Below are 17,426 nucleotides of genomic sequence, written 5' to 3' on the forward strand. Positions count from 1 at the left end.
GAAATTTGAAAATGACGAGATTCGAAATTCCATCATTTAAGATGGCTGAAAAACGGATCGACAGTTTTTCGTCAGCAATCCTTAACATTTTCCATCCACAACCACCCCTACTCATTTTGGCCTATTTTCCTAATTTTCCTATTTTCCTTAACTAGTATTGTTTGGTTTTCCTCCTTGTTTAAGGCAATTTGCTTCTCGCAGGAGGACAACTTTCTGAAACGTAACTCCTTTGAAACTGAATTTTTGCCAAGTTTGTTAACTGACATCCTGTTATCACGAGGTGATTAAGAAATGTTTTTCTTTTTCGTTAAGCTTCCCACAAACACGAAATACCCCACGTTGATTGAGCATCTCCCATATATAGGCATATCAAGTCTATCAAGTCCTGCTTGCGTGCAGTGCACGTACTCACTCCACGTAATACCGACCCACAGTCAGATTCGCCGGAAGCTCGGTGGTTATTTGGTCTGTTATTTGGTCTGTTATAGTACGATATCACTGACCCGTCCGGAGTAAAGTCACCATCCAGGTAAATATTCCGGCTTGTTGCCACATGATCATGCACTTCCTAAAATATTCTGCTTGCAAGTCAAGAGGGTGTACCTGGAACAAATTAATCTGTGGTTTATTCTATATTCAGGAGTGCCACGATAAATCTCCGGCAGCTTTAACGGTTCAGGCACAATCATGTTCCTTAAAAAGGAAAAATACTATAAATGAGCACTCAGTAATTTTAGGTTGCATGCATCACTATAAAGCCTAGCTTTCATATTCTTTGAGGATAACAGTCGTAATATTTATTCTGTTTGAGATCAGGTTTAACAAATGTAGTAAATGCGTGATACTTGAAACGCCTTTTGAAAAACTGTTAAGGCATGTCTTCCTATTGACATTTGTGTTCTCGATTCTGTTTTTTTTAATAAACTGCGTTCATATTAAGCGAATGATGTATGGTATACATTCAAAAACAGATTACCTAACTTTTGGCCGACAAAAAAAGATATAAGCTCTATGGGTTAATGCACCGCCAAATAGGAACATGATGAATATCATTATTTCACACAAAGAAAAACGATACAAGAAGACGAGGACAGAGTGCTAACTTGACCCGTTAGGTCACGAAAAAGCAATACGTGACCGCGACATTAGAGTCTAAGGATGTACGTTTTCTTTGCGGTAAACTTCGCGAAGAAATGAAATTCTCACGTGTACGGAAAACAACTTGCTGATAAGAAGAGAAGAAACTCGACAAAACGCAGAAACTAAAAGGGAACAATAAAGCTTATCGTAAGAAATACGATCTAACAAAGAAAAGCAAGTCGTCTGTCAAAGAGTATCGTTTTCAAAATGTATAAAAGTAATGTCAATGACCGTCAAGTGCATGTTGTTTCGGCCGTGGAATGCACTTACCACCTGCAGTCGGTTCTCGCCTGGGCCTGTATTGTCAAATTAATTCAAACATCTTCCGGTGTGAGGACGATTTAGATACGTATAGCTGTTAGGTTAAAGATAAAAGGCACACTGTGATAATAAAAATAACTCAAGGAAACGCAATTCGTACAAATACAATCTTTTAGAAATGTACCATCTCATATGCTTCAACATATATTTCAGAAGTTATCGTAAAAACTGATTACAGGCAAAATCTGAAGAAGTAGGTTGTTGCATTAGCAATGTAAGGTTAGGGTAATCCAATTTGTGAAAAATTTGTATTATTTTTATCTTGTTCAGTTCGTCATTGCAGTGTGCATATAGCAAGTATTTGTTTTTTCGGATGCTCTGGCTTAAGATTTATATCATTACTTACAAATTTTCCTCGATTACTTTTCATTCGTGCGAAAGCAAATTGTGGATTACGTACAGAGCAGATTTCGTGAAACCAAAACCAACATAATCCCGACGACCTATCAGAATAAAGGTTTAAATTATCATTAGCCACTAAGAACTAAACGTAAAAACAAGCAAGCTGCTTGAAGCGCGGGAAACGTAGTGATCAAATCGCGATTGTTTTTAGTTTTGCATCTGATTGGTTGAGAGTATGGCGCACGTTTTCTGGACCAATCACAGAGCAAGTTAAGTAAAACTAAAGCAATCCCGGATTACTTTGTCACACAAATGAAACCCAGAGTAAGTCACGGGCAAGGTTGGTTATCCTTGTCATATGGTAGTTTTTGCTGATTTCTGATTTATCTTCCAGGACATGGCTGCGATTGCGAGGGAAGATCTGAAATACGGCTGGTTTTCATTTAAGCCAGGATGGCTCCAGACTGCTAATAACTCCAAATGTTTCCTCTTCGTGGTCGCCATACTTGCGACTGTGCAAAGTTAGTTAACAGTGAGATTTGTTTTCCTGATTTGGTAGTTGAGCTAGTTTGTTCTTATCAGGAAGTACGCATGCTCCTTTTCTTTTATTTACTATACAACGGGTTTCTGACCAGGAGAGTTTGTTAAAAAATGGACAAACATGAACTCGGTGTATCATCAGTTAATTTTGTGCAATCGTTATTACAACAGGCATGACAGTAAATGGAATAACAGCCATAAATCTGCCCACGTTAGAGAAACGGTTTCAGCTCAATAGCAAAGATCTTGGAATCATTGCTGCTTCCAACGACATATCTGCCATTGTACTTGTCTGCTTTGTCAGTTTTTACGGTGAATTTGGAAACAAGATTAGATGGCTGGGATATGGAACACTTGTCACAGGTTTGATTGAATATAACAGTTTCTTTTGATATTCTCATTAACTCTTTCACTCCCAAGATCTCATCAGTAATTCTCCTTCCTCTCTGTCATATAATTCTTATGATGTTAGGTTGGAGAATTTGGTATTGGATCAACTAAAAATCCCCTAATCGCTATTTTTCTTTATTCTCAACCCTTGTCCGCTTGATATTGCATTGACACTATTATGAGAAATTCTCTCTTGGTCATTCATGAGAATTAGAGGGTTAGCAATCTGTGGGACTTGAACGCTTATGTATACTGATGCAGAAGGATTTTTAACCAAGTTAGACTTCTTTAAACAAGTTTTGCAGATAGTGGTGACATTTCTATGGGGAGCTTTTTTAGCTCTGACCAAAGTCGGTAATGAATATAACATAAATCATGTATTGACCTTTGGATAGCTGAATACCAGAGCATGATTTGATTTTCACAAGTGACTGCCATTATGGTCGATGCAGATAAAGAAGGCTGAATAAAGTTCAACCTTTGACCAACAGTATACCCCCTGTCTCTTGAATATGGGTGTCACTTATAACTGAGCTACGAAGCGTCGAAGCCACATGTTTGGTTACGAAGCTAACTTATGAGTTTCTTGTTCCCCGGTAACAAAAGAAATCTGTCTCAAAAAACTTTAATGTTTCAGCACTCTTTTTGTTTTACGCTTGAGCTTATGCCAGTTCTTGCGCCTATGTGTGCTTTTCGCCAAAGTGTGAACCAAAATTACTTTGTCTTTCCATGTGTGTGGGGGGGGGGGCTTTGATACTGATATGGCCAGATATTGATATCCTTGCTATGGTGCTATGGTTATCCGCAGGTATTGGTTGTTTTGTATTTTTCCTTCCTCATGCCTTAACTAGTCCGTACAAACCTGTCGTGATAAACACCACAGACATTTACAGACGAGTTGAAGAGTGTATGGTGAACAGCAACAGCTCAACTGGTAACGCCTGTTTCTCCGGATACGAGTCAAACAGATTCTACCTGTTTATTTTCTGTCTGGCGCAACTGCTCATGGGTGCAGGCACTACACCGTTGTACTCACTCGCACCAGCCTACATTGACGAAAATGTTCATCCTAAAGCATCGCCAATATACCTCGGTATATTTTTCGCGGGTGCAGTGGCAGGCAGTGGGCTTGGATTTGTGGTTGGGGGACCGATTCTGAACAATGTCTACGTAGACATAAAACAGGTTAAAAAGCGATCATTTTTTCTCACCTGGGAGGGGAGGGGTGGGGGTCGGAGGATTTGGTCAGATATCTCTATTTGTACACCGTATAATCTATCAGCACAATCTAAGATTAAAAAATATCTTATTCTTCCTAGCTAAACTAGCTAATAATTAATTCAGTATTATAAGAATAACTATCACTAAAGCTGCCTTTTGTTGGCTGTGAAACAATAACATTTACCGGATCCCCCAATAACACTCCGTAATATACTTCTGATCCCCCTTCATGGGGAGTCAGTTTTCTGCAGTACCCCTTCCCCTACTGATTTCCCCTCCGCTCTCCCCTGAAAACTGTACAATCCCCCCAGAATTCTTCGACCCCAACCCCCCAGGTGATGATAATGACTGGTCCTTTTGTCTATGAAATCACTCACTTTGGCTTAGTAACTATTTTAATTTCTGTCTATAGCTATCTATTTGTGGGATTAGAAGTGGTAGGGATCGTTCAAATGAATTTTGGACTAGTTTCGACACAGAGAGTATTTGAAGTGATTTTCAGAGCTGAACATGATGCTCTCTTTTACTTACATGTATACTTTGTTTATACGATAGCCTGAAGGAGCTAATTTAACCTCAAGACACCCACAGTGGATTGGGGCCTGGTGGTTAGCATACATTGCAACCGGTGTGGTGATTTTTGTCTGCGCCATTGTAATCCTTGGATTTCCTCGTGAATTACCAGGATCAAAAGAGATGCGCGATAAAGCCATTGAAGAAGGAAACTTGCCAAAAAGTGATCACAGATTACAAGGCAGTTTAAAAGATATCGTGCCAGCCACCACCAAGCTCTTAAAGAATCCAACATACATGTTTAACACTATGGCCACAACAGCAGGATCGTTTTTCGGGGCCGGATTGGGAGCCTTTATCAGCAAGTTCGCCGAGTTGAAATTTAATCCGAACCCAGGCTTGGCTGGTGTTACTCTTGGGATAGTGTTCCTTGTAGGTGCCACAGGTGGTTAAAATTTCTTGTCTTTTTTGCTATCCCTTTGTTTGCCTGTCTCGTGCTCTTGGAGTTCTAAGAGAACCGTGCTTACAAGGTCATCGTATTCAGTGTCTGTTATGCTAGTTCTCCGAACTTTTCACTCAGAGTACAATATGCATTTAATAACTTCAGGGTGATTTCTCTTGGAAGGAGGCTTTTAGGAAGAGTCTCTTAGCTTGATCGTCTCTTGATTAATACGTATGTCTATTTAACTTTTCTTTCAGGTGGTATTTTTTTGAGTGGTGTCATTGTTAGGCGGTTTAATTTGAAGAAGTCGTGCCGACTTTCTGCAATGTGCTGCCTTTTTCTTCAACTTTTTACCGTATGGACAGCAGCAACTTTTATCATCCCGGGATGCAATCAGATCGAATTGGCGGGTATCACCAAACCCTATTACAAAAGGTGTGGAAAATTACTGTCATTCTCGGTAAAAAAAATTTTAAAGTGATCTATAGAGGCACACCTCGACTCTCAGGAGTATAAGTAAATGGCGTGGGTGACATATCAGTATTCTGGTTCATCACTATACTTGCAAAACCAGAAGAACTTTAGTCAAAAGAATTGGATAAGCTTGGAAAATTGCAGCTATTTTTGATTTTTTGCTTTTCCTGCAATGAATAAATCAGGATGAAAGTTTTTTTCTGTATTGGTAGGAATGATAATTTAAATTATCCCAATTAGGCCAGAATTTCATATGAATGTCGTGGTAGAACTAAGTAGAATCCTATTTTATATTTATACTGGGTGGGGCCACGGGCCAAAAAGTGTACACTACCTAACCAAGGTGTTTGACTCTACATAAGAAGAAGCTTTTTTTCACCTACGTCCTTGACATCATTGGGGCTCTAATGGTTTGATCTTTACCTTTTCGTTTATCACGAATAGCCAGTCACAAATCGGAAGTCTAACAGCCCCATGCAATGCGAACTGTAGTTGCTCGATCGCAAATATTGATCCCGTGTGTGGAGAGGATAACTTGAGTTATTTTTCGCCTTGCCACGCTGGATGTTCAAAAGTGGAAGGATCTAAGGTATGAAATCCACACATGTTTGTTGTAATAGTCTCTAGGGAAAAAGGGATTTCGCGCTCTGATCGGTTCAGCATTGCGTTTACCTTAGGAACTGCGAGGTAATCTCAGTTTAAAAAAATTAGGTTACAACATGATCCCTGTACTTTGTGAAGCTACTCAGCTTCAACAAAATTCACAACTTTCCGTTCAGTATTAACAATAGATAAATAATTTTTCAGGCATACCAGTGTAGTTGTATTCCTTCTATTGGGAATGGGACCGAAGTAACAGCCGCCAAACGCTACTGCGACCGAGGACCAGGCTGCAAGAATTTTCTGTATTTCCTCTTAGTTTCTTGTTTGCTGATCTTAGCCGTTTTCCTTACGGCAATACCAAGCAAAACCGTCGCTCTACGGTAAGAAAATGTTTCCTTTCACGGAAAATGTCTCTAACGCTGCTAGATTCGCCGACGAATCACTGCGAATAGTCCCCTGACTATCAGATTTGACTGATTTACACGGAGGTGCAGCTGCGCCTCCACTCGTTGGGAATAAGAGTTACATCAGAACCAAATAAACGTCTATGAGAGTAGATTTGCGGTTAATTATACACAGGGAGTAGTCTTATTAGACTGATTACAGGGAATTCTCCACTCGGATATATTACGATCTCAGTGTTTTCAACATTGCCAATGAACAAGACGAGATTATCATTGTATACATCATTGATTCACTGCCTTCGTGAAAGACATTTCCAGAAATTGGTGACGCTCTTCTTCATAACACATTGATGGATTTTCTTGAAAAAAAAACGTTAATATGTGGAAGTGATCGTAAAGCCGGAGGTATTCACGAAGTTTCAAAAGCGTCCAGGGCTATCTCATATCAATCGACTTTTCTATTTTACTCTCCACAGATGTGTACCGGATAATCAAAGATCCTACTCCCTAGGTTTCCAGTTTATTTTCCAGCGCTCTCTTGGCTTTATGCCAGGACCCGTTGTGACTGGTTGGATATTTGACTATCTTTGCCTTCTCTGGGGAGAAAGCTGCGGAAAACGAGGTCGATGTCAAATATACAATATCAAGAAGCTGTCGTTAGCAATAACAGTTTTGGGATGTATTATGAAAGGTAAGGTTTCAGTCAGCGAGGCCATTGTTACTGCCATCATCGATCGAGTAAATACAGGACAGCTTCTGATTTATTCAATTATGGAAGATAAAAAGCATAGTACATCATTACGTAGTATTTGTAATTGTATGCGCATTAACCTACTTTGTATCAAACAAGCAACTTTAAACCTTTCGCCACCCAACCAAGAATTCCTCCACCAAGGATGACATTCCTTACCTTTGCCCTTTCTCAAACTTTTGCATTACCATAACTATTCCGGATTCTTTGCAGTCTTATGGAAAACACCTTCATGAAGTGAAACTTAGGGGTATCAAAGGTTAATAACACTAAACCCAATAAAAAGTAAGGCAGAAGGCAAATTTTTTTGGGAAACGAGGCACTTTCAGTGAGACCTGGGTAGGTGCTTCGTAGGAGCCATAAGCCTTTCGCTGTCACGAGCAACCAATGCAACGATAATACAACATGTGGCTTGGTAGTCCAACTAGTATATGGGTGGCGTGAGTTCACATTCCGTCGAAGCCTGTATTTCTTGCAAGTTTTTTTTAATCGAAATTTCATGATTGTAGCTCACAAGTATTCTTTACTTAAATATCTGTAACAGGTAAAAATGTAGTTTATTATTTTTCCCTTTTTAATGCCGATAGCAACTAAGAGTAATTCTAAAGCTTACAATAAGTCGTATCGAGGTAGGGAAAGTTTGACATCTGAATGCACTCAAAAGACTAAATTTGTCCTTTGTTAAAGCCTACCTTAAAACACCTGTTTTTCCTTCAAGTATTAAATTCGTCTAACTATTGTTTCGTTCTTAATTCTCAGGTCTGGCTGTGTTATTCTTTTTCCTGAGCTTTTGGTTTTGCAAATCAAGCTACGATGAAGATGATGTAAACGAAGACCAAACTAAAAACGAAATTGAAATGACGGGAGAATCTTTGTCGAAAAAAACTGTACTTAATTAAGTAACCAATGTGACGGTTAGACTGTCTATATAAGCCGGCCTCTGTAACTAGGAGGATCTCGATGGGGTCAACCATAAGCCGAGAAACGGCCGAAAAATTCAATCGTAAGGCGTAAAAATTGACAAAAATTAACCGTTCATCGTAAAAAAAAAATTATCCGTAAATTTTTTTTTCTGGTGACCATATGGAAAGAATATTAACCATAAGCCGTAAAACAAGAGAATATGAACCGATCATGATCTTTTGCCGTAAAAACCATCCTCCACTGGTTGCGGTGACAATTTAAGTAAGGTTAGGTCTTTGTCACAATTTAAGAATTTCCAACATTTTTTATTATCCGTGTTCTGATTGTATATTCTATAAAGTGTATCACTATTACTATATTATGCGTATTACTATTGTTGTATGAATCAGTTAACCATTCTTCTGGCTGTGTTATATTAATACTATGGACCGTAGTGAGGGGAGGGGGGAGGGGGTGGAGAGGGCTCCAATCGCGTTGATCAAAAAAATTCACGCGTCACGTGTATTTTGAACAATATTTTACGCGTCACCAATTTAAAAGGCAAAACTTCAAATGCATGTTTGTAAAAGTCACGCGTCACAAATTAATTTGGGCTTCAGTTATGCGTCACGTTAAAAACCTCACCCTCCATAATAAAAATGTTAACGTTGACACCAAGAAGCTAGCACTAAGACAATTAGAGTTGTGTCCATTAATCACTTTTTATAAAAGGATTCTAGAACAGATTTGGAACCCATGACTTCCCTTACACACTTGTGTCCTGATCATTTAATTTCTTGCCGTATTCTACCGTTTTCCTGGCGCTCTTCACTTCGTCTAAAGTAGTTCGTTTGCGACAATACCAAAACGAAATGAAATAGAATAAAGAAGCCAACACTGCAGAAAGAAAAATGAAGTACAGTTACGATGAAATCTTAGTACAATTGCTGAAGTGATAGTTATAATTATGGTTGAAGTTAAAGTTCACTCTCGCGAGTGAATGACTCATAAGAAAAGGTGAACAAGGTCTACTTTTTTAAGCTTGGTTAGTGTGTAGAGTGGGGGGAAGGGGGGGGGGGTGGTTGAAGAATGGGAGATGTTGAAGCTCTTTATTGATCGACGACGCATGACACTGAGTGCGAGTGCAGAGGCTGCAGAAAGAACTGTCACTCTCGACACACTGGTCTGCACATCCATCTTAGACGCTGACCGGATGGACGGATGCCAAGGATAAAACATAAATAGATAGAAATGTATCAAAATCTTATTTCAAAATTACCATGGGAACTTCCGGCGAGAAGCATGATGCCATAGGACAAACTATGTACGTCATAAAACTGACAATTGCCTCTTCTGCCGCAGCTTTCCGCCCAAACGAGGCAGCGAGTGTCAAACAACCAACCGTAAATTATCGGTCCGGGAATGAATCCAAGAGTTCGCTGGAATACAAACTGTAAGCCAAATGCGTAGGAGCGAATGTTATCAGGAACTGACCTAGGATTGAACACAGCTGAGATGATAATATTGCTATTGTAATGGCAAATCTTTTGATGTTTGTAGATTTCCTTTTTGTTTTCGTAAATGTTAGTTAAGTCCGAATTGGAAATGGAAGTCGTAAATAGCAAAGAGTTTTAAATGAGTAGTAGTTAATTGTTAGTACTTGCAGTATTGTACAAGAATAAAAAGGTAAAGGCAAGGTCTGCGCTGGAGCCAAGTGGCCCACTCAGCCGGAGCTTATTCTGGTTTCCGACGAGGAAGCGACTAGGAAAATTTTCTGAAAGGGGATGCTCTTCCATCGCATGATTACCCCCCATTATTTCATCAGGCTTTCCTGATGCGCCAGTACCCATTTATACTCTTGGATGGACAGAGGCATTGTGAGAGTGAAGCGTTCTGCCAAATGTTGGTTGTCTAAACAACTGTGGACAACCAACGTTGTAAGAATTCAGGGGCACAGGCCTGCCAGCTGTTTTCAAATCGAAAAGTCTTGTTACTTTTACATGTGTTTACCTAAGTACAACAGTCTTGTTTGGTACAGAAAGTGTAAAACCTGCCATCACCAGAAGTAGCACAGCGACCAAAAATACGATGTAATTTTTGCAGCCTGAGCCTCTGTCACATAATCCACGAGAAGCCAAGGGTGTTGAGACATTAAAAGGTGGCGAGACACAGTTACACCCAGTGTAAACCTGTTACGAAAACACATCATTAACCAGTGCACTGTAAACTTTGAAGGTAAAAATACTAGTATGGCCTGGATACATGTGCTACAGAATCTGTGGCTCGGCTTATATTAAGTATATGTACTTCACGGGTTTTTTGTTGAATAAATGTAACTCGTGGACCTGCGTTCAAGAATCTTTCTGTGATCGAGGGTCAGACGAATAATAAATTGTAAGTTTACGAACAGGATTTCGAAATCTCTGAGGAGTCTCTTGACTGATTCGAAATCTCGCGTCATTCTGACTACAAACTGTGCTTTATGTTAAAAAAAAATGTCACAATCATGTTTGTTAGTAAACTATTAAACTCAAAGTTATTTTCTCTTTACAATAAAGTTCCTTCTTCCCAAGTCATCATGTCACCCGTGTTATACATGGTAATCTCATGCGCTGAATGTAGGTAAAAGTTGATTCTTTGATGCGGATGAAAATTTATGCCCTTCTAAATGGCGATTTCCATGTTCGACCTTGAGATTGTATTGTATCATTGGAAATTTTGAATTTGTTCTAGCTGACATCACTATTGATAGGTCATATTCAAGGAAAGATTCTGTTTTTAAACCTTACCCCACTAGTGTCTGATGAAGTGCAACCAGCAAAACAAGGAGAGAAGTACGTTAATTTGTCCGAGCCACACACAGGTCTGATCAGGGACAGAGGGCAAATGCAGTTTTTGTTACATGTTGAAATTAAAGAATTTCCTCCCATTGTGCTGTGAAAGACAAACAAGTTAAGTCCATGAATCATTAAAGAAATCCTTGCAATATGTAGCTATAGAACATGACAGTCCAGCCAGTATAATCCCTACAACCTACAAATAATCTACAACTTGCTAGTTCTTTACAAGGGTTTTAGTGATAGTGTCTACGAAATGACCAGGAAACGAGCTATAAACCACTCAGAACTCCAGTTATCACACGTGGAGAAGCGCAGAAATCACAAAATCAATTCAACTACTTCAATTGCTATTATCTTTCTCCCTACCTGTCCCAGTACGGTTTGACTATCCCAGCAAGTTGCACCTCGTCACATCCGGGTATTAGCCAAATAAGACTTGTAAATATTGTGGCAACCTTGATAATCAAACAGCATTTAGCTGCCATAAGGAGTGTCTCTTTTAACTTGAAACGACGGACAACAAGACCTCCCAAGAAAACACCACCTGGAAATAATGTGTTGCAGTAAAATAAATTGTCCCTTTTAGAATCAAAACTCGATAATTATCTCTAAACAAGGCGTAAGAGACCGATATCATTATTTATCGTTGGGGCAGTAGGGGAAGGGGGGGTGGGGTTTGGGAGGGATGAAGGATTCTGGGAATGTCGCGACACAATTTATCTGATCTTACTATTAGGCTCAGTAGTATTCTGATGATCCCCTCTCATTGGCAGTCAATTTTCTGTAGTCTCACCTTTAAACTCTGTTAGCGCGATCCTCCCAAAATCCTCCGACCATCCCCTCTTCCCGGGATAAATAATGAGTGCTTCCTAAGTCCTTGCGAAACTACGTCATTTGCGCACCCTTGTCTTCAAAGTGTTTAAATATTTTTAGCCAGGGCTGCGCCTGTTTCCAATTTAAATCTGCTCTTTATCCGCTAGTAGTTAACATTCTTAATAAGTAGCTTTGTAGCCATCTCTTTCTCTTCTAGGAGGTGGCTCCAGGTTTATCAAACCGCCTCTTACATGAGAAACTAAGCTAGAGTCACATTCACGGGGAGTAAATAACGAACAGATTCCACGTTATTGTGCGTCTGTTCAGCTTATGACATAAGCAACAAGAGTTTACCTCCAGCACCAGGAGCCACCGCTATCCCAACGGCCAGCCCTGCAATGGCCAAACTTAGATTAAACTTCAGATAAAGGAATTTCACAAGGAAAGGCCCCACGCCAGCGCTACCAAAAGTGGTTGCCGACAGGGCCAAAGCATTAAAAACGAAGACAGGATTCTTGAGAAGCTGCTTTGTCGCTGGGATAATACTTTTTAGGTTCTCCATTACGTTTTGGTCTTTTAAAGGAATGGCTCTTTCTTTCAACAATTGTTCCCTCCTTTCTTTGGCACCAGGAAGCTGCCGTGGAAATCCTGAAAGGGCCACACTAGTAAGGACGAGAAGGCTTCCACCCATTACGTACCCAAGCCACCACGCCCCTATCCAACGTGAATCCCGAGGAGTGATGTGAAAGCCTTTGGGCTGGAAGAAAAATGCATCTTTGGTTTCAATAATAATAGTCCTAATAATAATAATGATAATAATAATAATAATAATAATAATAATAATATATATAAATGTGGGGGTAGATTCTACCTTGGCATAAAGTGCTCAATGCTGTGGTAGCAGAGCTGAGTTTATATAAGTGAAAGAATCAAAGAGGACGCATCGATTCTCTATTACTCTGAGTTTCGCGCCTAAGCGCTCGTCAGACAGACATCAGAAAGTTCTGTCTGACGAGCGCTTAGGCACGGAACTCACAGTAACAGAGAATCGATGCGTCCTCTTTGATTCTTTCACTTATATATATATATATATATGATAGTACCTATTAAAACAAAAATACACTAAGTTAGGAGCTGTTAAAACTATAATAGAAATTACAAGAAATGATCGTCCAGGGCTTCCCTAAATAATTCTCTAGAATTAATATTCCTCAAACTTGTAGTCAATGAATTATAAATCTTGGCACCAAAAAATGAAAACTACGGTGCGCAAAATCCACTTATACAGCTAGTGAATAGCAACTTTTTTTCTGACATACGGAATTGCATTTTGTTACAATAGAAGTCGTCCTCGGCCTCGGGTGGTACTAAAGGCCTCGGGCGGTACTAAAGACCTCGGGCACAGTTTTTCCCAATACGGACCTCCCGGCTGGTGAATAACATACAATTGGAACTATTTTTATAAACCTGTCGAAGGAAGTTATAACAGAACGCTAAGAGCTTATTTCCTGGGAACTTACCATTTCCAGATCAACGTAGTTTGTAAGCATCGCACCTGCAACAAGAAACCCTAAACCAGGACCAACAATTGCTGCTGCGAAGAAAACACCGAAGTAGACTGGACACGATTTTGGGTGGACATTCTCGTCGATATAAGCGGGCGCTAGTGAGTACAGGGGTGACGTTCCAGCTCCCATGACCATTTGCGCAACCGAAAAGATCATCAGGTAGTGCTAGTTCTTTGCGTATTTCGATAAACACTGGGAACTCTCTAAATCCGATGTTGTGTTTGTGGTGTTCACGTGACAGAAGAGCTGCCTTTGACCCGTAGAGGCTCCGTGGTCAGCCTCTGGTTGATATCGCCCGATTATAACGTGGGGAAGGGCATGTATGAAGCATCCAACACCTGAAAGGTTCATAAGATGTCTTTCTCAAACTTACCAGATGTTTTTGGACTAAGGTTACTTTTCAGCCTGTACTGTCAACGAGATGATAATCATGAATTTGTCGGTGACTTTTTACTATATTTGCACCGTCGATCATTTAAGAGCTAGCGACTAATGAGTCAACTAATCTTAACAGAGGTTTGTTGAGTCGAAATATACATCGAAACCTGCTGATACCCAAGGTAAGTCTCGTACCCAGACCTTTCAAGGCTAAGGGGTTGTCGGTAGGATCCTGGTACGTGATAAACCGAATGTGTTACTGAAATTGCTACCAACTCTGACAGGTACGTAAGCAAATTTAGACGCCTGGGTGACGTAATTATCCATGTTCATCTGTTTGTTTTTGCTTAGTTTAGTTTTTCGCGTTCTTGTACCTTTTGCTAATTAGTCATATTATGTGCTTCCTTTTTTTTCATATGCTAGGTTTTTATTTTGCGTTTGTATATTTTTCGTCTGTTCAGATATATTTCTGCGTCGGTTGAAGACTAGTTTAGGGCAGCGTGATAGCCCCACCCAACCCCCCCGCCTCTAGTCACAACTGCTTTTACCATTTCGATCGCTTCACTTCCCTTTGTATCGTTGATTCGTCTGCTTTTGGACGGTTTTCACATAATTTAAGTCCTTAAAGACATTTGTGACTACAACAAATATTGAAGGAAACAGGAGTTCTGCCGACAGGCAACACATTACATGGATTATGAGAAAGGCAGGCGTCAAAAATCAAGGAGTGCACCTTTTATCAGAGCTCCATATCCTAGCCATTTGGACTTATTTCCATAGCCGCCACAATAACTGGCGATAAATGTAAGAAGAATGGCAGAAATATCATTGGAAGCAGCGATGAACCCTGTTTCTCTGCTAGTAAACTGGAATCGCTTTTCAATGGTTGTGAGGACGGCAGAGCTTATACCACCAACAGTCATTCCTGAAAAATATCATTCATAAAAAATATCACTCGTAGGATCTTTGAACTCCAGGAAGAAAGGGAAAGGCCCCCAAATGGGGGTTTGATGCACAATCGCTAGCATTATATGATAATGTGTTTGAGGAAACTAAAGATGGGCAGCTCCGGGGCGTTTTGGAACGAGGCTTAAATTATTACTCGGGTTCTTTGGAAGGTTTTTAGCTCTACTACTAGACTGTTTAGAAACCCATCGGTTTTTACGTGTAACTCAGTCAAGAAAAAAGCCAGTTACAATACAGGATAATCCTCTATTTGCTTCGCACTTGGTGAATCGCATCAAATAGGTCATCATTCCAAAGCAGGTAAGAGAAGCAGAGATTTCTCATTCCGTTCTATCGCTACTTCTTCCTTTTAAGGTTCTAAGACATGAGACCTTATAACCTTTATTATAAAATGATGATAGGTCTGGATAGCAGCAGATATGGCACGCATTTAAGAAAATATGCGACATTTTTAAAAAACATGTTTCGAAAGTTCTTCTGTCATCTTCGGTTCTGATTTAAAGTACAAGGTTGAATTTAAAGAGCATAACAAAATGCTTCTGGGACAAAACAAACAATAGAAACAAAACAGTGTATGTAATTGCATAAACATGTCTTTAAAAAATGTCGAATATTTTCTTCAAATGATAAGCAAATATTTCATCAGACGACTTCTGATTTTAAACGCACCTTGACTAATACTGAAAGCAGTGGCAAATAGCAAGAAACATTTGGAGTTGTTCATAAACTGAAGATACCCCGGTCTGAAATTTCTCCATCCATATCTTAGGAGTAGAGGATTCTTTTTTGTTTCCATCTTTCTATAACTGCCGCCTAAAATTAAAAAATCGAACTTAAGAACATTGACATTGACATTCAAACAACAGAAAGTACCATGTACATTGAATTTTAGACTTACATTCTTTTAAATTTCCCTTTTTTTTTATCATTCTCTTTGTAAATATTGACTTTTAGATTACAAGTATTTGTATATTTATAAGTAAGTATTTGAAAGATTTCATTCTAGATAGTTGCTTTTTATTTTGATAATTTTACCCGTGAACTCTTATTTTGCTTTAGCTATGCAAGTTCTTCGGAGTTAATATACGTTTTTATACATAAAGCATTTTTTTTCGTTCTATATCCATAACCTAAATTGTTGTTATTCTTCATTTTCCTTTCTAGCTTATTTTTTTTGCTTTCCTATTTTGTCGAGCCAATCAGTTTGTTGCCTTCTTTGAGTTGAGGGTTTTGTAACATGGTGAGGTGAAGCTCCTACAAACTATGAATTTGGTAGACATCCGTCACAAAGTCAAAAGGATAGTTAGAATTTTCTCCAGTTCTTATATTTTATGTTTTAACTTGGCTGATCAGAAAATAAAGATGGTTAGCGTACATCGCTCGGAATTTTACTGAGATTCTATCATCTAGCATTCATTATTTTCCAGTGAGCCTGCTTGAAGAAACCATATCATTCCATATGACCAGTAAAACAATCCGAGTCACCTTCGTTGATGCGTGATGTTACTTTATGCTTACTTACTATGACGCCTTACACAGTGGTACTTGTCGAGGCAAATCTAGTGATTGAGTGCAGGCCGTAGAAACGATCAATAAATAATTCGCCTTCCACCTTCAGATCTCCATATTTACAATGCATCCTAATTTGTGGATGAAGGAAGTTCCCTTTCTTCATTTGCGGAATTTCGCGCGAATTAAATTTTTTTGGCTTTACCTTTCGCCGCAGCTCCGGTGATCTTCCCCAAAGGACAAACTGTCAAGTCCTAGAGATCTCAGCGTAACCATTCAGTGAGTGCATCATATCTTCCACTGAGCTACAATTGTTAAATTACCATTAACATTATTGCTTCTTGTTTACCTGGATATCCTTAGAGTTGAGAGATTCTAAACGCGGAGGGTGATCAGAAGAGAGCCAGTATCACGTAATACACCTTTGATATCAGCTGAACTCACACGAACGGCACCGCCAGGTTCGGGTAACAAATGCGGTGTCCATTTCACTCTGATCATTATGTAAATTCTCCCGAAGTTTTTTCTGCCCTGACAAACAGACTGGTTATGAGGATCAATAATTCCATCAAAAAGGTTTAACTTCTTTAGTATCTTGATTTAACATCAGTCTTATGACGTCACAAAAAGAGATGCAGCTGTCATCCGTTGCGAGCCAGGCTTTCAGATCTTAGTAGCGAAATGGGTTCGTGTTAACAGCCAAAGCCGGATTTGATGATTGACAATGACAAGTGTCAACGGAAGATCATGGAATAACATGGGCCAACAGATATCAATTACAAAACAAAAACTTAGGAATAAAGTAGCAGGTCGACTCGAATGAGTTTACTATGCACTTTCGGCCAAGTTTTCACAAAAGCGTGACACATGAGCTGGCCCTGAGAGCCAGCAATTGAAATCAGGTTTGCATAGTTACTTATTGTATGCTTTTCATTTTTTTGGCTATTCAATGTGCGATTTTCACTTTTTCTAGCAAAAAAGTTCGAGTGTGGAGAGGACGTGAATGCATAGGATGCTTACCGATTTAGCACTGTTTTGTTGGCCACACAAAACAGCAGATATATCTCGAGTGGTTACAGTTTCATTTCAGATGAACATAATCCGGCAAATAATTAAAAGGCTCGCCGTACTAAGGGCCGGTGATATAACAGGTCCCCTGCGGTTCGATCGTAAATCGAGCATCTTTCCTTAGAAAAAAATTCCGGTCATGTACTTGAAGTGACCTATGGCGCTGCTCTTCCATATGTATGAGCAGGCTCGTATTCATGCGACGAGAAGAGCCTGCAACTGGATTATCACCCCTGAAAA

At 39.5% G+C, this 17,426-nt stretch overlaps 2 protein-coding genes across 2 annotated transcripts; one reads left to right on the forward strand and one right to left on the reverse strand.

Moving 5' to 3' along the window:
- Positions 1–269: 269 nt before the first annotated feature.
- Positions 270–8,421, forward strand: LOC113671988 (solute carrier organic anion transporter family member 4A1). The gene is made up of 10 exons (XM_027188255.2): positions 270–529; positions 2,198–2,324; positions 2,515–2,706; positions 3,542–3,918; positions 4,510–4,912; positions 5,167–5,344; positions 5,828–5,972; positions 6,191–6,366; positions 6,867–7,081; positions 7,901–8,421. The coding sequence occupies exons 2-10, from the start codon at positions 2,201–2,203 to the stop codon at positions 8,038–8,040; spliced, it is 1,950 nt and encodes a 649-aa protein (XP_027044056.2). The 5' UTR covers positions 270–529; positions 2,198–2,200; the 3' UTR covers positions 8,041–8,421.
- Positions 7,610–16,577, reverse strand: LOC113671989 (solute carrier organic anion transporter family member 4A1). Its single transcript, XM_089213796.1, has 10 exons — positions 16,468–16,577; positions 15,279–15,422; positions 14,377–14,568; positions 13,218–13,603; positions 12,052–12,454; positions 11,251–11,428; positions 10,834–10,978; positions 10,055–10,233; positions 9,324–9,538; positions 7,610–8,941 (listed from the first exon to the last, which is right to left on the reverse strand). Exons 4-10 carry the CDS (start codon positions 13,419–13,421, stop codon positions 8,811–8,813), a joined length of 1,455 nt encoding a protein of 484 aa, XP_089069922.1. The 5' UTR covers positions 13,422–13,603; positions 14,377–14,568; positions 15,279–15,422; positions 16,468–16,577; the 3' UTR covers positions 7,610–8,810.
- Positions 16,578–17,426: the final 849 nt, after the last annotated feature.

Source organism: Pocillopora damicornis, chromosome 8, assembly GCF_964200805.1.
Source record: "Pocillopora damicornis chromosome 8, jaPocDami1.2, whole genome shotgun sequence".
NCBI classification, from domain to species: Eukaryota; Metazoa; Cnidaria; class Anthozoa; order Scleractinia; family Pocilloporidae; genus Pocillopora; species Pocillopora damicornis.